Source organism: Cebus imitator, unplaced genomic scaffold (genome assembly GCF_001604975.1).
Source record: "Cebus imitator isolate Cc_AM_T3 unplaced genomic scaffold, Cebus_imitator-1.0 Scaffold546, whole genome shotgun sequence".
NCBI classification, from domain to species: domain Eukaryota; kingdom Metazoa; phylum Chordata; class Mammalia; order Primates; family Cebidae; genus Cebus; species Cebus imitator.
Window position 1 is genome coordinate 724,226 of NW_016107861.1, and position 24,377 is coordinate 748,602.

Below are 24,377 nucleotides of genomic sequence, written 5' to 3' on the forward strand. Positions count from 1 at the left end.
AATCATACGCCAGGTACTATGCTAAGCATCTCATATAAAGCATTTCATGAGGTGGATACTGTCATTGTCATCAGCAGAGGAAATAGAGGTTAAAGATGTCAAGTAACCCAAGTGGTCAAATTCAAGAGCCACAGTTACACTAACTTCTTGTTAACGGACCTGAAAATCTACTTAAGGTAGATAGTGGATGTAAAATAGCTCATTCAAATATTATCTGAGAATAAAATCTTCCCACAAACTTGGGATAAGACTGATTGTTATGGAACCATGGCAATAATGAGCCGCCATAACCAGCTTTAAACCCAAACCATAGACCAACTCAACATCAGTTCTCATACCTGTGCAACTTAATCAGTGCCAGGCCCTTTCCTCTGAATGTCAACTAGTCAAGAAAGACTTACTCCAATAAACCCACCACTGAGTGCCAACCAGCGTACCAGCCTACAACAGTCTCAACCCGAGTAAGCACCCTTCTACAGCTATGTCAACTTGTCTACACGCACAGTCCTTCAACTCCATGCTCTCCAGACACCCTGTATGAGACCAGCAGTCTGCCCTGTCAAGGACACTGTGCCTGACCAATAGAGCTCTCTGTCACTACAGCAAGCAATAACATCATCTTTGTATTTCAAACATTGATGATTGTCTCATCATCCTTTGATACTTTAATCCCAAATGGATCAACTTCTTGGCAGACTTCAAACTGTTTGATTCCCACCTCATGTTTACAAGCCCCTCCTCACTGTAAGCTACAAGAGAATTTCACCTATAGTTTTAGTTGTTTGACTGCCAGTGGAGGAACTGGCCTGTGTAGTGTGTCTATGTATGTGCATACAAAGACTATCAATGGCTCAGAACCATCTAACATTTATATTAGGTTGGTGCAAAAGTAACTGCAGTTTTTGCTGTTACTTTTAATGGTGTAGTAATAGTATAATATATCTTGGTATAATACTATTATTATACCTTGGTATATTTTATAATTATTATATTTTGGTATAATATTATTATAATATTATTATACCAAGATAGCTTAATAACTGCTTGCTAAATAAAGTAACACTTCATGTGGAAATGCAGATACTTTACATAATAAATACTTTTTAAATACCTGTATGTAATTCAAGTGCTCCTACAACAATGACAGGCTTCAACTCATCAATCTCCTGTTCAAAAGTAGCATAGTGTAGAATTTCTGATCTGATTTCAGTCAGAGAGGGATTGTTAGCCAAAAATTCCTGCAGTAAGAAAACAGTCAATATTTTCTTTGATTTTTTAGCAGTATAAATCTTGCAACAGTTACAATAGAAAACTGCATTTGCTCATACACTTTTACACTTTGTGCAATGGGGCAAGTGGCTGAGTAAGAAATGGGGTGTCCACTGGGAGGCGAGGAGTTTCAGTCTGCCAGGCGGGGTTAGTCAGAGCTCTAAAGTTTCCTTGAGTCTGTAACTGAAATACAGCTGTCTACAGAAGTGTGAGGCACCCTTGAATACCTGGCCTCTAGTCAGTGGTGGCACATAATTGGTACTCAATTATTTAAGGAAATTGAACAAAATCTGTCTGATATCAGTATTATCAATTGCCTCAGTGTATCCATGTGAGAATTACACCAGTTAGAAGGTGACAGGTACTTGGTATTTATAGGTTCTTGATCTCTGCTCTTGAGTTCCTATCATTATCCCTGATATTCTCCTTGTCCACCCTCAAGAGACACAAAACCCAAACAACAACACAAGTAGTAGAAAGGCACCTTCACTTTCACATCACGGTCCTCTGTCCAGAGAGTCTTGTACTTCTGAAAGTCCTGCAGGGCTTCATGAGCCGCCTTTCTTAGGGAATTTACAGAGGAGGAAAGGAGCAGGACCAACTTAGAAATATCCTTGTGCTCCGCTACACCTGGGTAAAAATTCTTCAGCTTCCTCGCAGGGATAACTTCTTCAAAAGATCCTGAAAACAGATGTTTTTAAACTATAAATAACTTCTATATTCAACTTTAAATATAATCAGTTTTAATATTTGTGATTCTTTTTTCAAACTGTATTTTCTTAAAGACTCTCCTTCCAAGTAACTAAGAGCTATTTCGAGTAATTAAGAGCTATTCTCTTGCTATCTTCATGTATTCTCATTAAACTATGGTGTCAGATTTTGAGCTGTAGATTTCTTTAATCTAGAAACACTGTTATTGAGAAGGGATAACTGGAAGACACTGATTTAAACCCCCCAAAATGTTAAAGTCCTTTAGGAAAAGGTTAAAAGCGTTGAAATTTCCACCCTGAGAAATAGCACAGTGGTTCAAGGAGAGACATTACATTTATTACCCAAACGACCTTGGGCCAGGTATTTAGTCTTCATGGATATACTTGTGAGAATTAAAAGAGACAACCTCTGCTGGGGTGTTTAAAGGTCAGTGCTGTAGACACTCAGCATCTGGCATCTTGGCTTCCTGCTTATTAAACCTGGTATTTCTACTGATATAGTATTTGTGTAGTTTTCTTAGATTGTTCAGTTTGATACAGTCTTCAATAGTCACCAATGCTTTTATTTTTCTAGGGTGTCAAGTTCAAAACTAGGCAGATCTGCCTACTCTAAAAATCACCCTAAAATAAACTAGTTGAAGAAATTAGATCCCAAAGATACTTGGCGGAGAATTTCAAAGTTTTTATCAGTATATGCATATTCAAATAGAGATAAAAGAAGCCAAAATAAAAGAATTGTGGCAAGGCTGATAGGAGAACTGTGGACTAAGCATCAATTCTAATCATGGGGGCCAACTTGAAGATACATCTTTTAAAGATAAATTTTGACTCCAGCTGGCTGGGTACAGTTGCTTATTCCTGGAATCCCAGCACTTCGGGAGTCTGAAGCAGGCAAATCATTTGAATCCAGGAGTCCACGACCAGCCTGGGCAACACGGCAAAACCCTTTCTCTACAGTAATACAAAAATTAGCTGAGCATGGTGGTGTGTGCCTGCAGTCCCATCTACTCAGGAGGCTGAGAGGAAAGGATTGCTTCAGCCGAGAAGGCAGAGGCTGCAGTGAGCCAAGACTGCATCACCTCACTCCAGCCTGGGCAACAGAGTGGGACCACATCTCTAAATAAATAAGTAAATTAATAAGTAAAATCAAGGAGTGGTAAGTCCTCCAGCTTTGTTCTTTTTCATATTTTGGTCATTATTCATTAAAGGTCCTTTGAATTCCCCTATTCTCTATTCAGATTTTAGGATCAACTTGTCAATTTCTGCAACAACAACAAAAAAGCCTTCTGGGATTTTGATAGAGATTACATATAAAATCCATAGGTTAATTTGGGGAGAATTGCCAGCTTAGAATATTGGATCTTCCAACCCATAACCATGTTGTATCTCTTCATGGTATAAATTTAAGCAATGTTTTGCAGTTCCAGTGTACAGACCTTATACTTCTGTTAAATGTATTTCATTCTTCCTTTTGTGAATTTTTAAATTGTTTTATTTCATTTTCAGATGGTTCATTGCTAATATTTAGAAATATAGTTATCTGTATATTGATCTTGTATCCTGAAGTCTTACTGAATTCATTTAGTAGTTCTAATATTTTTTGTGTGTGGGGGTGAGGGTTGATTCCTTAGGTTATTTTTATACACAAGATCATGTCATCTGCTAATAAAGACAGTTTAACTTTTTCCTTTCCAATCTGTATATCTTCAATTTAGTTCACTTCTCCTATTCCACTTGATAGAACCTCCAGGATAATGTTGAGTACATGTGGTGAGAGCTAGTATTCTGGACTTGTTCCTAATCTTAGGGAGAAAGAATTCAGGCTTTCAACATTCAGTGTAATGCCTTTTATGAGGCTGAAGAAGTTCATTCTATTCCCAGATTGTTGAGCATGTTTATCATGAAAGGGTGTTGGATTTTGTCAAATGTTTTTTCTATGTCTATTGAGATGATCATGAGTTTTTGCCCTTTATTCTATCCATATGGTGTACTTTAGGATGTTAAACCAACCTTGCTTTTGTGGGATAAACCTCATTTGGTCACACTATACAATCCTTTTTATATACTGCTGGATTCAGTTTGCTAACATTTTCTTAAGGATTCCAGCATGGTCATTTAAATTTAAGGGTCCTTTAAAGATGTCTCTAAATATAAAAAAGTCCAATTTAAACATCTTTTCTTCTACGGTTTGAGCTTTATATGTCTTGAGAATCCTTCCCTATCCAGATGTTTTAAATGTATTTGCTGTTTTATTCCAAAAGTGTTGTAAAATAGAATAATGTCATAGGATATAGAATAGTGGGTGTGATATGTATCTAACTTAAGATACTACTGTAAGTTTTTCCCATATGGAAAAACTCCTTAGCAACATTTATTAATAGTACATTCTTTCTCCACTGATTCATAAATCCACCTATATCATGTATTTTCATATACTGTATATGACTGTTTCTGCACCCTTTGCCCTGTTTCACTATATGTTATCTATCTTTGGACCATTAAAAGACTGTCTTCATTAGCCTGGCAATACTCCTTGCTATTTGACAGGGCAGGGCCCCCTACCTTGCTTTTCTTCACTACGAATTTTTCTTGGCTATTTTTAACTCTTTTTATTTCCATATAATTTTATGATCAAATTTATAAATCAAGTTGACTTTGGAATTGTATTGAATTTATAGATTAATCAAAGAATTGATTTCTTTGTGATGTAGACTTATTCTTGTCTTCCATTATCTCACTCAGTAATATTTTCTTCAAAAGTGCTGTGCAATTTTTTTTTACATTTATTTAATATGTTATGGTTTGTGGCTAACAAAAAAATCTGTTTCTATTATATATTAATTGAATTACTGGTAAATGCAGAAATGCTGGGGTTTTTGTATGTTGATCTTTCATACATAAACATTATTGAATGTATTGGGTTTTAACAATTCTTTGTAGATTTCCTGGATTTTCTATATATAATCGTTAAATAAGGCCAATCTCAGTCTTCCTCTTTAATTCTTCTCTTTCTTCTTATTTCATAATGAAGATCTCTAGTAAACTATCAAATAAAAATAATAGTGGGCTTCCTTCTTTATTCTTCATTTTGCTGGTAATGGAATACTTCTAAATATTTTTACAGATACCACTATTGGAAAATCTGTCATATTCCTAGTTTGCCACGAGGTTGTATACTGAACATCAGCTTGGCCGAGAGACCCCCACTCAGGCGGTTCTGAAGGCAATGAGAGGCAGACACCCAGACAGAACAGCAAAGTGGGTCTATACTGGGGGCCAGCAGCCCATGGAGCTGAGAGCCTCAGGGACTGACCGCATTCCAGGCTGAAGGCCCCAAGCAGATTCTAATCCATGCCTTTTTTCTCTCTTAACAGGTGATTATTATTAATAAACAGGTGTTCTGTATTTACTCAAAACTCAGAAATATACCAAGTAGGCTGCTATTACCTGCCTACCACTAACTGCCAACTAAAAGGTATTCTCCACAAGGGAGCCACAGCGGCAAGGCAAACTTAATGTTTCTCACCAGTTGTACTTATGTCTGCGTGTGGGTAACTGAAATATACTTACAGAAACATACATAAAACACATTGCTCAAGAAAAATAAGAAATAAATGTATACTAAAGAAGAGGAAAAAATGAATTCCAATGTACTCAACACCAAGTTAAGAATATAATGTTACCAATATTCTAGTCCTCTCTAGGCCCCTGTCTAATCCCATTCCCTTTCCTTATTTTTATTTTTCATAAATTCTTCTAAGGTCTTTAAGAAGACGATCTTCTGCTTCCAATCCAGCACAGGAGGAGTGCTGCTTGCAGTGAGCTTGTTGAAGGCATCTGCTAATCTCTGGTAAATAACTGGGCCTTGCTGACTTGACAATAATGTTTCAACCAGTTCAGAATATTCAGCTTGGTGCAAACACACCAATGTGTAGAAAGCTTCACCAGCCGCAGTGGTCACCTCTGTGTTGTGCTTCTGCAAAACCAGCATATCAAAAACCAGCTTAAGAAAGCGCCGTGTTGCTAGAAAAATTGGTGAGTCTGTTTCTTGCACTTTTGCACACAGTTCAGCTAACGTTGTCAAAGCCTTCAGGCAAGGCTGGCAAACCTCTGAACTCATTGATGTCATTCCTAATTTTAGGGAGTACATCAGACTTTTAAACAGATCCTCAGGAAGCTGTGGTATTTTTTCAGGAAAAATCTCACAGATAAATGTGATTAATCTGTAGTATTGATTACAAAGGGTTGGAAACTTCAAGAGATCCTGTGACATCAAGGGCAGAATTAGCTTTACTCCGTACAACCCAACATCCACTGCTGACACAGATCTGTTTGTTGCTTGACCTGGGTCATGTCCTCTAAACACTTCATCTGTATCACTGAAATCTATGAATTCTTTTGACAGCATGTTAGTAAGAAGTTCCATAACGAGAAGCAGGTCTTGGTATTGCCCTTCTTCCACTATAACATCTATTCTTTGACATTCTAAGTTATTCTTAGAATGTACTTGCAACAAAGTAAGGCAGGCTTCATATAAGTTCATAGCTTAGGACTCTTCAAGATAGCATATCTGTTTATGTGCAACTTCAATAAAAACTTCTATAATGAGATTGACAGTCTCTGGGGTAGTTTTGTAAACTTCCATCAACCCAATGCAATTGGGTAAGAAAGTCCAATAAAAAATCAAACAGGATTGCTATGTTGTCTATCTGGGTAGCCTCAGCAATGACACACAGGGCCTCCAGTGTGGCAGTGATTTCCTGCTTGACTTCCTTGCTGTCACATCTGCTGGAAGTTTTCTTGGTTTATCACTCTTAAGAATCACTGCTGAAGTGGCTGAAGAACCTCTGTCCAATACTGCTGTTAGGTTTCTGTGTCCATATGTGCTCTGGTCTAGTCCTAAGACTAGAGCCTTCATCAATGTCCTCTGCACAGGACTTGACAAGAAATTAAGAGGTGGGCTTCAGCTTGCTTAGCTAAGTTCCACCAGTTTTCACACTAAATTATTAAGATTGCCCTTTCTCTTCTTTCCATCAAAGTGACAAGGAGTTGCACAATGTCATTCATAAGGTCCTGCTCACTACTCTAGACCGAGAAGTTACTGGTGACTTTTTGTAAGAGGTAGCCAATTATCCACTGAGAACCCTCTGTACCTGCTCTGAACCCTGTACTGAATGGCAGGCTTATCTAATCATACAGTTTTTCATCTACCAGGAGATAAGTCTTTGGCCAGCGTTTTAAAAACAAAACAATATCTTTGCCCATTTGGGGACTTAGTAGATGAGTGAGATCTGCTCTTATTGCTTGAGATTTAACTCCTGAAACTCTGAGAAAGGCAGACAACAGCCTAATCACAGAATCTGTTCTATTGTACCCTGGGATGGAAGAAGCCTTTTCTCCTGGAGATCCCAAAATTTGAAGTGTTATATTAATGTCAACTTCAAATGAATGCTTAATGGAATATTCCATTATTTCTGGAGGTATTAGCAGAGTTTCTCCCTGAGTATCATCAGCTAAGAGGTAGCCTGTAACTAAAATAAGCCAGTGAATATCCTTATAGATATCATCAAGCATTTTGTTGTCAATAGTGCTTGAACCTGGTGAAGCAAGTAATTGTTGCTGATGTTGTTGTAATTGACCATGAAGCTTGTTACTCTTTCTTCTAATAAACTTGTCAGAAGAGGTATACTGTGTTCTGCAGCAATTCTTCCTAGCATTCCTACACTGGCCAGTTGATCTGGAAACTGGTCTCACTCATCCTTTTGAAGTTCACTTATTTCTTCTTCCTCACAAGAGGCCACACCATTGGCAGTCAAATTCCTTGTGCCATCTGGAGCAGCTAGGTGGCACTGAATGTAGGAATTGAAAACTTAAACTGCATGTTGGGTAAAAAAGCCTTTGTGGAAATGTTTGTCATCTTGCACCAAAGTTAGCCAGGACTCCAACAATTTATCATATGCTTCCAAGTATACGATGTCATCTTTATCAAGCACTTCTTCCAATGCAGCATATCAACCAAAAGAACAAGTGAGGTGTTTGAGGCAGTTAACAAAGGAGGAGAAATGTTCACTTGGAATGGCAGTTAAAACATTCTGTCGGAACATGGTTATGAGGCTGCTGATAATGCTGGAGATCCCCACAGTTTCAGAATCTTCTATGTCAATTCCATTGATAGTATTCAGTAACCTCTCAATGAAGTGTGCTAATCAACTTGTGATCCTTCATCAGGGAAGATGAGTCCATGAAGAGAAGCTAAATGGGCAAGGCGCTGAAGAGAATCTTACGCCACATCTGAATCTTCTCTGATTTTACAATGTACTGTGAAGAAAAGCTCCATGTTGAAATACTGAAGACATCTGAGCATTGACGTTTTCCCGCCTGCTGAACTCCTGCAGAACTTCAACAGTTAACAGGAAGATCTAACAAGATCTTCTTCCTGAAAAACTCTTTTGCAGTTCATGGAATTCCATGCTCAATCCAATGTTGCTAGTTTTACTTGAACTTGAAAATTCACTCAATAGTGTAGTCAGAATAGAACAGGCCTGAGTTTGCACAGTGGCATTGCCACTACTTATCTAATGTAGTGATTTATCTAATGATCCTCCATTTACAATTACTGCTACTGCTGGTAGAATCTGTTCCTGAACATACTTTTGAAGGTTGGACCTTGTAAGACATAGGTTTAAAAGGAATGTTTGCCGGGCATGGTGGCTCACGCCTGCCATCCTAGCACTTTGGGAGGCCAAGGTGGGTGGATCACCTAGCTCAGGAGTTCAAGACCAGCCTGGCCATCATGATGAAACCCCATCTTAAAAACAAAAAAGGAAAAGGAATGTTCACAGAGACTCCATGCTCCCTTTTTCCAAGATAATCCACTCTCAAACAACTGCTTCCATTATGGCTGTGGCAGCTTGAAAAAGGACATAGTCCACTTTACTAGTTTCTGATCTTTTTTTTTTTTTATCGAGTGACCTTGCTCTAGCACTACAAAGAGATTAGTTTCCATCAGAAGACACCTCAGGCAGGTGGCAGCTAATCACCAATCACAGTTTTCACAAACTTTCCTTTCCTCTCTTCAACCGTTACTTCCAAAGCATGAAGAACAAAAATATGTTTGCTCACTGCAAACGATGATTTTGGTTTGGTAAATGATAAGAATATGTGCTCTGCATGCTGGCGTTGTTCATTATTGATCATGGAAGGTGGTGCCATCAGAACGTTAGCCACGCTCTCCAGCTGAGCGACCACTTCTGGAGGCGCAGCGCCGCCGCCATCATGGTCTCTCTGCAAAGACGCGCCACGCGCTGCATTCTGGGAGTGAGCGCAAATGGCCACAGCGACCCGGGAACCTCATGCGCTCCCAGGGCCGTCGCAGCCGCAGTCGACGCCGGCGTCGCGGCCTTGGCGGGTCTGGCCCGGCTGCTGGTTCTGGGTGGCGGGGAGAGGACTAGCGTTGAGCCGGGCCGCGCGCTGGGGCGGGGTCAGCCGTAGCGGGCGCCGGGCCAGGCAGGGGCGGTCTGCTCAGACGCCGACAGCCGCGCCACCCAGCTCAGAATAGAATTCTTATTTGCAGGATTGTTGGTAAGTGCAAAAAGATTTTTGCACCTAACAATTTATAGTTTTATGTTTCACCTGCTACAATAATAGAAAAATATATGGAATGGACTAGGGAGACAATAAAGAATAATGGCAAACTAAAAGTAAGACAATTGGATACTAATCTTTGTATATGAATTCATTCCCAGCCCTCTCATTAGGTCTGTGACTTTGGAAAAATTATTTAACCTCTCAGAAGAAAGACCTGTGTTTGAATCATAATCTCAGAAAACACAATCCCAAACATCATAACCTCAAATGTTGAAATCCCAAAAGCTCAAAATCCCTAAAATCTAAATCCCAAAAGTATAAAATTCATGTCTAAACTTCTGAAAATCAAATCTCAAAATTAAATGTAAATAAACATATTTAAAAGAATTGTTTATCATTTTTTCCAGAATTATATTTTTGGGATTTTGATCTTTTGGGATTTCAGCATTTGAGATTATGGCACTGGATTGTGCCTTTCAGGATTATGATGAACCCCTGATGGAACTAATAGTTTTCTTGCCAGGTATTTTATGTAAATTCATCGATGCATCCATGTGCTTTTTTCCTAGATCATCTTGTCTGATTTTCCAAAGTTCCTCTTTCTAGGTCCTGAACTAGGTCCCAAGAGTATGTATCTTTGTTTCTGACCACATCTCCTTCCTTAAAAAGGTTATACGGCTTGAAGCTCTGCCCACTGGGGGGAATGTCCCTTAGTGCCACTCCTAAGTGAGCTCTAGTGCAATAGAAGTCCATTTTCAGCTGATACCAGCATATTAAGCCATCGGATAGACCAGTCCTGAGATTTTTCATCCTTTATTAGCCGATTGTAGGAAACACCCCATGAGATAATAGATGTAAGCTGAGAAGGCAATGTTAGTGCAACATAGAAAGGTACCATAGGGGTCTAAGCCACCTGGTCATGTAACTTACCTGGTATCTTGGAGTTTGGGGGGTTTTTCTGTTTTTTGTTTTTTTGAGACAGAGTCTCCCTCTGTCACCCAGGGAGGAGTGCTGTGGTGCCATCTCAGCTCACTGCAACCTCCCTGCCTCCGCATTAGCTAGGATTACAGGTGCCCACTACCATGCTCTGCTAATTTTTTTGTATTTTTAGGAGAGACAGGGTTTCACTATGTTGGCCAGGCTGGTCTCAAACACCCGACCTCAGGTGATCCACCCCTCGGCCTCCCAAAGTGTTGGGATTACAGGTGTGAACCACCACGCTGGGCCTTACCTGGTATCTTGTTTTCAATTTGCCTTTCCCTGCTTCACAGTGGAAGCAACATAGTTTTGAGACCAGTTTCTCAACCCCATTAGAAAATGGACAAAGGACATGACTAGACACTTCGCAAAAGAAGACATTTATGCAGCCAACCAACATGTGAAAAAACCTTAACGTCAGTGATCATTAAAGAAATGCAAATCAAAACCACAATAAGATACCATCTCATGCCAGTCAGAATGGCAATTAACAACAGATGCTGGCAAGGCTACAGAGAAATAGGAATGCTTTTACACTGTTGGTGGGAATGTAAATTAGTTCAACCATTGTGGAAGACAGTGTGGTGATTCCTCAGACCTGGAATCAGAAATACCATTTGACCCAGCAATCTCATTACTGGATATATACCCAAAAGAATATAAATCATTCTGTTATAAGGATACATGCGTGCCTATGTTCACTGCAGCACTATTCACAATAGCAAAGACTGGGAATCAACCCAAATGCCCATCAATGATAAACTGCATAGAGAAAACGTGGTACATATATACCATGAAATACTATGCAGCCATAAAAAAAGAATGAGATTATGTCCTTTGCAAGGACATGGATGGAGCTGGAAGCCATTATCCTCAGCAAACTAATGCGGGAACAGAAAACCAAACACCGCATGTTCTCACTTGTAATTGGGAGCTGAACAATGTGAACTCATAGACATAGAGAGGGGAACATCACACACTGGAGCCTGTTGGTGGGGGAGGCAGATAAGGGGAGGGAGAGCATCAGAAAAAATAGCTAATGCATGCTGGTTTAACACCTAGGTGATGGGTTGATGGCACATGTTTACCTATGTAACAAGCCTGCACATCCTGCACATGTACCCTGGAACTAAACTAAAATAAAGTAAAATAAAGTAAGAAACCAGTTTCTTTCTATACAGGAAGTATCAAAAAAAAGTCCATGAAATTTTGGATCACTTTCATATCATATTCACAATTACTTAAGGGACTAATTTATGTTTGCCTTATATACAAAGAACACATGACTTAGTTCTTCTAAGAACCATGTTGTAACAAACTAAGTTTATCCAGCCTAATATAATGCTGAAAGTAAAATTAGTGCTAAGGCTTATTTTAATTTTTAACTTAAGATCATCATAGTAGAAAAGTGACTTAAAAATCCTTTTCACCCACCACCCCAAACTAGGAAAATACACCTGCATGTTATATATAAGATGAAACATAATACACTGGTTTTTAATGCAAAATGTATCAAACATATAAAATAATTTTAGAAGGATGAGTTCATGTCCTTTGCAGGTACATGGATGAAGCTGGAAACCATCATTCTCAGCAAACTAACACAAAGACAGAAAACCAAACTCCGCATGTTCTCACTTATAAGTGGGGGTTGAGCAATGAGAACACATGGACAGAACACATGGACACAGGGAGGGAAACATCACACACGGGAATCTGTCGGGGGTGGGGGGCAAAGGGAGGGAGAGCATTAGGAGAAATACCTAATGTAGATGACGGGTTGATGGGTGCTGCAAACCACCATGGCACGTGTATACCTATGTAACAAACCTGCACGTTCTGCTCATGTATCATAGAACTTAAAGTAATAAAAAAATTTAAAAATTTAAAAATCTACATGCTATCAAATCCAAGAAGGATCATTAAGATCATTTACTAATTTTACATTCTTACTTTCTTCCTTCTTCAACGGTTTCCCTGTGCTTTGATGGGTCAGGTCAGTAGTGGTGGGGCTGGGAATGACAGGCTTGATGGGACGGATTTGCTGTTGCCCCCAGTGAGCCACTCCTCTGCTGACCTCCAGGGTTAACTGGATCATACGGTTGATGGCTTGTTGAATGTCATCCAAACTAGGAATCATTACCTGTGGAAAGAAGAAACAAATGTTAATACTGCCAGGTCATACAGTCCATCCCTCGATTTTCATCACCTCCATTCCCCACTGAGTGGGCCAAGCCTCGGCTGGCCCAGTAGAAGGCTGATTTGAGGGGAAGAATGATAGAGGAGGATTGGCGGGGGGGGTGCAGATTTTCTCTACCCTGAAGTTTTCCTGTTCTGTCAATTCCTACAGGCCTCATTACACCACGAGCTAATGCAGAAGTAACTTTTTAATAACAAATACAAATGACATTTTGATTTTGTTAAAAAGGTCAAACTAGTACTTGTCATCCTTTTCCCAATGAGGGTGGCAGAATGCAGTGGGGAATTACAGACTACTGTTAGAGATCAGGGAAACAAAGTAACTGAAGAAACTACGTCACCAAGATTCTGACCTCAGTTCTTGGAAATGTGCCAAATAAGCTAAGAAGCTATCCTTCTGTAGGTCAGACCACGTAAAGGTGGTTTTAGGTGAGTCACAAGCCATTTCTGCCTGGCCTTATTCTTTGACCTATCACAGAATGCAGCTCAGCCATCCCATATGGCTTGGAGTTCCAGATGCCCATCAGCAGCTGGGGTAGTTGTAGAGATAAGTGCCACGGGAAGATACGGGTGATTCAGATGCTCAGAGAACAGGCTCTTTCTGTCTTTATCTTCTGCCATCCTTAGTGGTTTGCCTCAGTCATGTGTTTGGGGTAGGGATCAGGACACCTGTGATGATTTTATTTAGATAATTTAATATCTGAAGTAAGAAAAAGCAATTTGTAGGGTACTTGCTAATTGATGGCAGAACAGATGCCTAACTCAACTCTTATAGTAGCCCTTGAATACACCATGAGCTAATACAAAGTAACTTTTTTTTTTTTTTTTTTTTTTTACAGAGTCTCACTCTGTCACCCGGGCTGGAGTGCGGTGGCATGATCTCGGCTCACTGCAACCTACAACTCCGGGGTTCAGTCAGTTCTCCTGCCTCAGCCTCCTGAGTAGCTGGGATTACAGTGCCCACTACCAAGCCCAGCTGATTTTTGTATTTTTAATAGAGACAGCGTTTTACCATGTTGGCCAGGCAGGTGATATGCCTGCCTGAGCCTCCCAAAGTGCTGGGATTACAGGCATGAGCCACCACGCCGGCCCAGAAGTAGCTTTAATAACAGATACTAATGACATTTCCATTTTGTTAAACAGTGAGGACAAGTGAAAATATGCATAGGACCAAAACATTGCTCTAAATGAAAGCTCAGTTCTAATACCATACTTCTTAAGTACCTTGCCAAAATATCAGTGTATTTAACAATACCTACCACATTAGGAATTGCAAGATGTACTTCACTTTTTATAAAGGAAATAGTATCTTCTGACCGCTTTCGTCCATAATGGCTGCAATGAGATGGACATTCAGCTGATGAACCTTAACCTAAAATTTCATTAATAGTTTATCATGCTACAAAATTCGGTCTTAACAATAAAGGCCATTTTTAAAGGGCTAAATTACACAAAGAGAATATTACTTCTTTTGTTTTTTTTTGAGACAGAGTTTCTCTCTTGTTACCCAGGCTGGAGTGCAATGGTGCGGCCTCGACTCACTGCAACCTCCGCCTCCTGGGTTCAGGCAATTCTCCTGCCTCAGCCTCCTAAGTAGCTGGGATTACAGGCATGCGCCACCATGCCTAGCTAATTTTTTATTTTTAGTAGAGGCGGGGTTTCACCGTGTTGACCAGGATGAGAATATTACTTCTAATAGAACCCTAAATTGCAGAGAACTAAGAAAATCCAGTGACCTAATAGTTTTAGAAGTAAAATACTAATCTCATATACATTGTCTGCTATTTTAATGTTGTGCTTTCTCAGTAATAACCTTTAACGATGTTTACTAAAGGCATCCTTTGTTCGCAGCCCTCCAACAGATATAGGACAAGATTACCAACAAAAAGCATATACCTTTATATGCTTTTTTATCTATATTTTTAAAGATTAAACAGGAAGTTTCTGGTCCATGCCTTCCAAAAACTGCTTTGTTAAACAATATCACTCATGCACAGACAGCAGCACAGACGCCCGAGTCCAGTTATGAAGGACACACGCAGAGCTGCAAATTAGTCTGGCTAGCATAGCTCCCTCTGTCTTAACCTCTACCCCTATCCCAGAGAAAATTAACAATAAATGCAAACTCTCCATTCCCTTTTTCTCTAGGAGTGCAAGAAATACTGTCATTACTGAAAACCTCCATCTCCATTTCTAAATACAAGCGGATGGGCGCAGGCGGGGATCACAAGAAACATAGAGAACACAGGTCAAAAGTGAAGACCCAACATTTAGCACTCAGGGCCAGTGGTTCCCAGATAAGCATAGTATTGAAAAGGACTCTGGACAAAAGCAAGCAAGCAGACAGAACCCCTCAATTCATAGTTTCCCAGTGAAATTCAAGATGTCACAATAAAATTGGTGTAGGCATTGATTCAAAGTGTGTAATTTGAGAATAAGAGTTTTCATAAAGTATAAAGGAACAGATGAGTAATAGAGGCAATGAACAGCATATTAGATCTTTTGGTACTTTACACAGCAAATTAGAGAATCACCTTAAGGTATTCTCCAAAATTTCAGATGCAAAATACAAAGGGAAGGTAAGAATAAGTAAAATTTATTGAATGCTTAATGTATGCCAGGCAGTTTCCATAATTACCAGTTTATGTTCACACAATTCTGTAAGGCAGATCCTATGATTACTGTTATTTCTACATTGTAGATAAGAAAACCAAGGTAGGGAGAGGTTAGGTAATTTCCAGAGGGTCACTCTGCTCAGAGATGCTTACTACCTAGATACAGCATGTGAATACTGTGTAGATATGGGAAATTAAAGCAAAGCACTCCTTTCACCTTAAGAATAGGCTTATTTTTTTTCATCTTGAAAAGATTCTCTGTGTGCCTGACAGGATTAATGGGGGAAGAAAATCAGCTACATCTGAATATACAATTTGTGAATTTCAATAATAAAAGAGAAATCCTGTAAGCATCAAAACAAATAGAGGTTGTTAGTTGGAAAGGAAAATCTGATTAGCAGAGAACTTTCCTCTAAAAATGGAAACCAAAGAAGCCAATGGAGCAGCCTCTGTAGAGTATGAGGGAAAGGGATTATGATCCCAGAAGACAAAACTAGCATTCGTGTATGGGGATAAGAGAAAGACATTTTAGACAAGTAAGGATTTTGAGTATTATACTCATGTATGGCTCCTCAGAAAATGCTGAATTTCAACAGAACTTGTAAATCAACATGGCATAGTGAGTTCATACTTCAAAAAAGCTTCTTTTTGTCAAACACATCACAATCACAGATGGGAGATAGGGATGTGAGAATGCTCAAATACAAGGTAAGCATCTCCATGGAGTAGAAATGTAGAGAGACACAAGGACAGCCTGGCCAGGGTTCTGGGCTAGAAAGAGGCAGCGACCATGGGAGGTTGGCTCTGATGGAATGCAGAGGAGGAACAAGACTCCATGCAGGATGGGGGCTCAGCCAGCCTCACTACTTGAAGCCAAAAACTAAGATGATGCTCTCCCACCTGTCTTGCAGATGATGCTGCAAGGCAAGGGCTGTCAACCTACTACCTGCAGCTGTGGCTTTTCCAGAAGATGTGGAGGTGGGGCAAAAGAAGCACATCCACAGCTTCCCTGATAAGCACCTAAGTCAGGCCACACGTGTGCTCCCTGGCCAAACCTGCCATACCCCCAGTATGTCTCCAGGGGCCAGTAACCGTGAAGAAATAAGACCTGGTTCTGTACTCAGGATTCCAAGTGTTATTTGGAGGCAAAAGTAAAACTCCTAGATAGGGAGGGAGAGAAGGAAAAAGAAACACAAAAACAAAGCTCTCACTCAAAGAGAGCCTGCACATTAAATCCAAGTATGCGTGTATACGTCTAAGGGTAAGAAAGAGAGCTAACGAAATCCAAAACTGAAACAGAAACTCACTCCAGATAAAAATTAATGTCCAGATAACAAGCTCTAAAGTAAGGATACTGAAAATGTTCAAAGAGATGTATGAAGATGATCTTCCAAAAAATAAAAAAATAAATTGCTAAACTAAAAAGGCAGGAATAATACCATATCTGAAGGAAAAGGAAAAAGTATTTTTTCTTGAAATATTTAAAATGTCACAGATGATAAAATCTTTAGAATAGATACAGAGATCCTTGCCCATAATGTATTTCAGAAAGGCAAGAATATAACATAGGTGACAGAATCATTAGGTGACAAGGAGAAGAGACTGAGATGCCCCAACGTATGAAATGACCACATGTCCAGTGTGCCCAGGACAGTTCCAGATTCGCCATGTCCTGGCACCTCATCTGAACAATGCCCCTTCAGTCACAGAAGTGTCACAGTTGGAGCAATAAATTATTTGGTCACTCTGTTCAACTTTCCATTAATACGAGTTCCAGAAGAAGACAATGAAAGAATATCCTAGTAGCAATAACTAAAGGGGAAATTGCTGAGGTTTTTTCCAGCATTAAGGAAAGCTATCAACCCGCAAATAGAAAGTATACTCTGAGAACAAAGCTGGATTAAATAAAGACAAATCCACATGGGGTCAGGAAACTGCAGAAACATTAAGGATTGAAAGAGAATATTCAGTTAGACTCATGCAGACTTCTCATCAGCAGCAACATAACTCAGAAAAAAATGAATACTTACCAAACGCTAAAAGACAAAGAAAAATTTTATATCCAGTCAAAATGTTAGAAAGTATGAGGGCAAAACATTTTCAGACTTACAAAGAAGGATAAGAGCATATTCTTCTCACAAATCCTCACTAAAGAACCAATGGAATACAAAAAAAATACATGAGAACCTGGAGATTTTTTTTTTAATTTTATTTTATTTTAGGTTTTGGGGTACATGTGAAGAACATGCAAGATTGTTGCATAGGCACACACGTGGCAGTGTGATCTGCTGCCTTCCTCCCCATCACCCACATCTAGCACTTCTCCCCATGCTATCTCTCCCCAACTCCCCTCCCCCCGCTGTCGCTCCCCTATTTCCCCCCAACAGAGATTTTAATAAAATATGCCAGTAAATAAATTATTTTAATATATTATTTTTGAGTGTTCACACAAAGGTAAAACTAAAACATCAAACAGCAATAAAGTACGTATGGTTCAGTGAGTAAAGCCTGCCAAGGCCCTTGTAGTCAAAAATAAGACGAGAAACTGCAAAACTAAGGACAGTACCTTTTTTTTGTTTTTTTTGTTTTTTTGTTTGTTTTGTTTTGAGATGGAGTCTCTCTCTGTTACCCAGGATAGAGTGCAGTGATACAATCTCAGTTCACTGCAACTTCTGCCTCCTAGGTTCCGGCAAATCTCATGGCTCAGCCTCCCAAGCAGCTAGGACTACAGGCACACACCACCATGCCTGCCCATTTTGTTTTTTTTGTTTGTTTGTTTGTTTTTTGAGTTGGAGTCTTACTCTGTCACCCAGGCTGGAGTGCAGTGGAGTGATCTCAGGTGATTGCAACCTCTGCCTCCCAGATTCAAGCAATTCTCCTGCCTCAGCCTCCCTAGTAGCTGGGACTACAAATGTGCACCCCCACATTTGGCTAATTTTTGATGTTTCACTATGTTGGCCAGGCTGGTCTCAAACTCCTGACCTCAGTGATTCACCTGCCTTGGCCTCCCAAAGTGCTGGGATTACAGGTGTGAGCCACTGCGTCTGGCCAGTACTTTTTTTAGTTGGAGCAAAACATGTGCATTCTAAAGTTAAGTGTAATCACTTAAGGAACTAAAGTACAGAAAAGAGAATAAATGATGAAAATTATCTACCCCAAAGACAACAGTCATAATAAAATGAATAGATACTGAGATAGATACACAGAAAAAGGATACTGAGAAGAGAAAACAAACTAAAATGTCATAAATTAAGTGCAACTATATCGAAAATCACAATAAATGCAAACAGATTAAACTCACTAAGACAGAGATAATGAGATTGAAGGAAAATTATCATATATACAATGTTTTTAAAAGGTAAAACCAAAAAAATATAGAGAAAGGTTTAAATAAAGAGACTGAAACAATTATACAAAAAAGTTGGGAAAGTAAATTAACAACAAACTAAAGAGAATTGTGAGGAATCAGGATTAATGTAGATAAAGGGATTCATCAAATAAAAATAAAAGGAATAGCCCTCTTAAGCAGATTTAACTACTATGATCTTGTATGTACCTAACAACACAGCCATAAAATACATAAAACGAACTAACCAAAACAAGGAAACTTTGATAAATTCACAATCACACTGGGAGAGTTGACCAGGACAAAATCAGCAATGAATAGCCAAGGAATAAATCTTAAAAAAAAAAAGTGCAGAACCTTTACACAGAGAATTATAAAACATTACAGATAGATATTAAAGAAGACTTATACCAATGCAGAGATAATAGAAGATTCAATATTTGTAAGGATGCTAATTCAGTCCAGATTGATCTATAGATTCAATGAAGCTTAAATAACTCCCCCACCCGACCTCACAACTAAGTTGATTTTTCAACAGCTTTTGCTTAGTCAACTAATTAACCATATGAAAAAAATATATTAATTTGCTGCCTCACACTAAGCATAAAAATCAATACCATGTAAATTCAATCCCTAAATATAAAGGTCAAAGCCACAAAACTTTTGGAAGACATTATGAAGTAGGGAAAAGTTGGTTTCTTTAAAAAGACCACAAATCACTAAGATTGATAAACTTGAATATTTTTAAAACTCAGCAATGGAAAATGAAAATAAAGAAAACGAAAAGATAAGGCAAAACTGATAAAAGACATTTGTTATAATTTCATCAATAATGGTGGATAAATGTATATATTAAAAATACTTATTAATTAATCCAATTCAATAGAAAAACAGGCCAAAAAAGGAACACAAATTTTAAGGAAGAGAAACAACAAATGACCCATAAGCACAAGAAACTACGTTTAATCTCATCAGTAACCAGGAAAATGCAAGCTAATCCCGATGAGATGTGATTTCACACCCTCTATGTTGGCAACAATATTTTAATCTAATAATACTGTCTGAAGGGATTAGGGGCCGTGGGCACTCTCACTAGGCACTGCCTGATAAAATGAGGCATGCAGATACCCTAGGACCCTGCAAACCCACTCTTAGCAGGTGCAGCAGGAGACAGGTACAAGATGCTCACAGAAGCTTTATTCATGCTAGCACAAACTGAAGCAACCCAAATCACCATCACCAGTAGAATGGATAAACAGACTGTGTATACTCTAACTACACAGAAGTGTAAAAAACTATACCCCATGGATTAATCTCAAAAACATTATATTGAGCACAGTTCAAATACAAGCAAACTTAACTGATACATGGGTTGGGGATACAAAAACGTAGTGAACCGTGAGGGAAAACCAAGACAATGATAAATACCAGGTTCAGGATAGTGGTTACCTTTGAGTTAGAAGGAAGAGGACCCATTAAAGGGACTAGTAGCCTTTTTTAATCTCAGGCAGGGTGTTGGGAACATGGGTGTTCATTTGACCACAGTTCTTGCAGTATTACACAAATATTTTCATACAGTTTTTTAATGAATGCTATATTTTAAATTTTATAGTTTTTTAAAAATAAATTTGTAAAAATGCTATTCACATTTTAGTATGATAAGTATGGTTACCAGACATAATTAGCATACTTTCAACTTACCTTGCAACAAATATTCTTCTTTTCATTGTGTCCAGAGATAACCGTGTAGCTTTTTGAAGACTGTCTAGTAATTGATGAGAGAAAAAAGCAAAGACCTCTTTACATTCCTGTAATAAGAAATCAGATTAAATTTGGTATCTCTCCTCCAAAAAAAACCTTGAGCATCCCCAAAACAATGATATAATATTAGAAGTGACATGTGAAAGGCAAAAAATAATAAACTATACAATTTCAATCCCAAATTATTTGTCTGTTATTTTTAGACAAATAAGAATATATGAAAACTGAGTTTGCATAAGCACCCTAACAAACCAGAGGGACTTATTCAAAAGTCGAAATTCACAAACAGTATGTTCAGAGTAATCCCGGTTTGCTCAACACTCAATTTTCACCTAACAAAACTGAAGCACTTTAAATGTGGTACATTTCTCAATGATTAAGGGTCTGGGCACAAGAAGATAACTGGTCTCCATTCTCAAGAAGCTCCGCTTAGTGGATAAATGTATTTTAAAATGTACAATACCCAAATACATGAGATAAAAATTCTACCCTCTGGGACCACAGTTTGACCCTCTCTTCACACCCTTCCTTCCCTTGGAAGAAGTAACCAAGTTTACCGATCAAAGCACAGGACAGGTTTTGAGCCTGGTAGGCAAAGGTGTGGGCCCATGTCTTGCTTATACAGTGAGTCACACATCAGGGCAAGGCTCTGACCATACTGCTCCTCACTGCTCTAGAACCCAACCCCTCTGAAACTGGGTTGGTGAGGCAGGTTGATTGGGATCATAAGAGAGAGCAATAAGGCATGGACAAAGAAGAATATCAAGCTTTTCCATGTGGCAATGAGATACAGTCAGGCCTGGTGAATTATCAAGCCAAAGATGTGACATAATCAGATTTTTATGTTAAGACCATTCTGGCACCAATGTGGGAGATGAATTTGAGAGGCAGAGGCTATTTAGGAGGTGACAACTAATGCAGCTCCAGTGATCTCCCAACTGGAGAAGTTCTGTACATACTCGGTCATGCTCTAAGGACTTCAGCCAGTGTCAAAAGGGAATGCAACCAGAAGACAAGGACTTCTGAGAAGGGAGTACTCCAGCTGACACCCACTGGTTGCTAACAGCTGCCTGGTGCATGGTATTGAGAAGAAGCCTAAACTCTGCAGAAATCTAGATGCTGCAGAAAAGTGTTTCCCAATTATCTGGCAATATCATCCTTGAGAGCAAGAAGGTGAAATTGGAATAAATGTGTGCCATTTATTTATAAAACTGTATCAAAGTGTGTAAAAGTGGGTAAAATAGAGAAAGAATGAAAAGAAGGTGGGTATGAATGATTAAAAGAAAACTACTCAAGGAAGAGAAAGCAGGAATGAGCGTAAATGTGGGAGTGACATTCAGAGTTCATGCATGACCGGAAGGGTAAGGCCTAACAAGGAAAAAGAAACCCCAGGACACCTTCTGAACCTTTATTCTCAGCACATTTCAACACAATGTGAAAATCTACCTATCTAGGGCTTCTCCTGGGGGAAGAGTCCAGTTCAAAATGCAAATCCCTGGGCCCCAAGTGAACCACAACCTGGACTTGCAGTACAGATAGCCATTAAACACAGTAACTGAGAGCAGAGTTCTCCATTCTAAGTCAAAATGATTGCTGCCCCAATCCCTGAAGTCACATTTACTATACGAGAAAACATGGTCAATCACAATAAGGGGAGCTGACTACATAAACTGTAACTGACAGAATCACGTCAAAAGATGATATTTGGGAAAACTTAAAGGATTGCCTGATCCTACAGTATAAAATTGAAAAATATACTTTCTGGATTTTGTTATAAATTAGATACAGATTGGTTGCAGAATTGCCTGGAAGAAGCGCTATATGGGGTTATCTATAATCTTATAAGTCATAATTCTGTGAATTGCAAGAAGTTGTTCCACAATAAATACCTTTTTAAATTCATCTTCTTTATCATTAATATCAACCTCATTCACAATATTAGCTTCATAGTCATTGCTTTCACCTTCTTCTGTTTCACTCCCAAAAACAACATGTTTCCGCTGTTCTACAGACAAAAGACAAAACAAAAATATAACATTTGACTTTTTAGCCTTATGTGTATTCTCCATGGCCAAATCCTCTTAGGAAGCTCCTTTTTAAAAAGCTCTTACTTTAAAAATTGTATTATGAACAATGGTTTTTTGCATTTCTTCCTGTAGGAGTCATCATTTATTTCAATTTAAATTATCCACCTCGGATCGATCCAAGATGGCCGTTTAGGAACAGCTCAGGATTGCAGCTCCCAGTGAAAGCGCAGAGGGGGAGTGGACGCCGCATTTTTATTGCCCACAGACTAGGCGATTCCCAGACGGAGGAGCTCCACCGGTCACCAGCGCGGCTGTTTCAGCCAGTGCGGCTGTGCCGGCCGGTGCCGCTGCTTTCCCCGCGCGGCTGCTTTGTCGGCGACCCGGAGCAGCGGTTCTCCCTACAAAATACACCAGTCTGGGTGCCCTTTTGGCTGGCGATTGGAGCCACAGGGAGTCGCCCATTCATCTGTTTAAAAAGGGGCCTGAGCAGGGAACCAGGACAGTAGATTCCAGGGCAAAAAAAGCGCCATGAATCTCAGTGCCGCTGTTTAAGCCAGCACAGTGAGTTGTTGCACGGGAAAAAACACATACCGCGGTGCCTCTTCAACAGGTGACGGGAACACCAACTTAAAAAAAAAAAAAAAAAAGGCTCTGAGGCAGGGAGCCAGGCGATCAGGCTCGGCTGGTCCCACCCCCACAAAAGAACAGCAATCAGAAACTCTCTGGATTGAGAGTTTCACAGCAAGCGCAGCTGAACCCTGGACGGTCCAGCTCTGTAGGGGAGGGGCGTCCGCCGTTACCAAGGCAGCCCACCACTACGGAGGTAGTCAGCCAATGCTGAAGCAGCCCACCGTTGCCAAGGCAACCTACCGTTGCTGAGGCAGCCGCTGTTGCCAAGGCAACCTGCCACTGCAGAGAGGCTCCACCTTAACAGAGGCGGGACACCATTGTCTAGGCAGTTCTAACTACACCCATAAAAACAGGATTGCAGGGAAGTTCACTCGGCAGCTGCGCAGAGCCCACAGCAGCTCAGCAAAGCCTCTACAGGCAGACAGTGACTAGGCTGCCTCCTTGCTGGGCAGGGCAGCTCTGAAGGAAAAAAAAAAGAAGGCAGCAGCATAACAGGAAACTCATAAAGCCCTAAATCCCTGGGACAGAGCACCTGGGAACAAAAAGCGGTTTATGAGTTCTGCTGCAGCAGACCTAAACGTACGTGCCCAGCAGCTCTGAATGAACAACGGAGCTCACAGCTCAGCATTTGAGCTCCTATAAAGAAGAGACTGTCTCCTCAAGCAGCTCCCTGACCCCTGTATATCCAAAGACCCACTTCATAAAGGAGAGATCAGATTGACACTTGGCAGGTACCCTTCTGGGACAAAGATAGCAGAAGAAGAAAACTGGTAACAACCCTTACTGTTCAGCCGCTCCTGCAGGTGATCCCCAGGCAAGCAGGGCCTGGAGTGGACCTCAGCAGACATACAGCAGAGGGGCCAGACTGTCAGAAGGAAAACCAAGAAACAGAAATAACCTCATCATCAACAAACAGAACATCCACTCAGAGACCCAATCTGAAAGCCAGCAACTACAAAGACGACAGGTGGATAAATCCATAAAGACGGGAAGAAACCAGCACAAAAAGGATGAAAACACCCGAAACCAGAACACCTCTCCTCCTAAAAGGGATCACAACTCCTCACCAGCAAGGGAACAAGGTTGGATAGAGAGCGAATGTGATGAAATGACAGAATCAGACTTCAGGAAGTGGGTAGTAAGAAAATTCTGTGAACTAAAAGAACATGTTCTAACCCAATGCAAAGAAACTAAGAACCTTGAAAAAGATTTGACGAAATGCTAATGAGAATGGACAAAATAGAAAGGAATATAA

The 24,377-nt window shown here is 39.8% G+C and overlaps 1 protein-coding gene, 1 non-coding gene and 1 pseudogene across 2 annotated transcripts in view; 1 reads left to right on the forward strand and 2 right to left on the reverse strand.

Moving 5' to 3' along the window:
* Positions 1-24,377, reverse strand: part of DNAH8 (dynein axonemal heavy chain 8) — a 327,601-nt gene that overhangs the window by 214,925 nt on the left and 88,299 nt on the right. Inside the window, exons 23-28 of the mRNA XM_017515278.1 lie at positions 22,355-22,470; positions 20,406-20,512; positions 14,003-14,078; positions 12,498-12,687; positions 1,754-1,950; positions 1,112-1,238 (exon numbers count right to left, since the gene is read on the reverse strand). Coding sequence (XP_017370767.1) covers positions 1,112-1,238; positions 1,754-1,950; positions 12,498-12,687; positions 14,003-14,078; positions 20,406-20,512; positions 22,355-22,470 — 813 coding nt within the window. The remainder of the gene's footprint in view (positions 1-1,111; positions 1,239-1,753; positions 1,951-12,497; positions 12,688-14,002; positions 14,079-20,405; positions 20,513-22,354; positions 22,471-24,377) is intronic.
* LOC119469012 lies at positions 2,385-2,482 on the forward strand. Its single transcript, XR_005197834.1, has one exon. It is a non-coding gene; the product is annotated as a small nucleolar RNA SNORA8 (small nucleolar RNA).
* Positions 5,692-9,256, reverse strand: LOC108293740 (annotated as a pseudogene).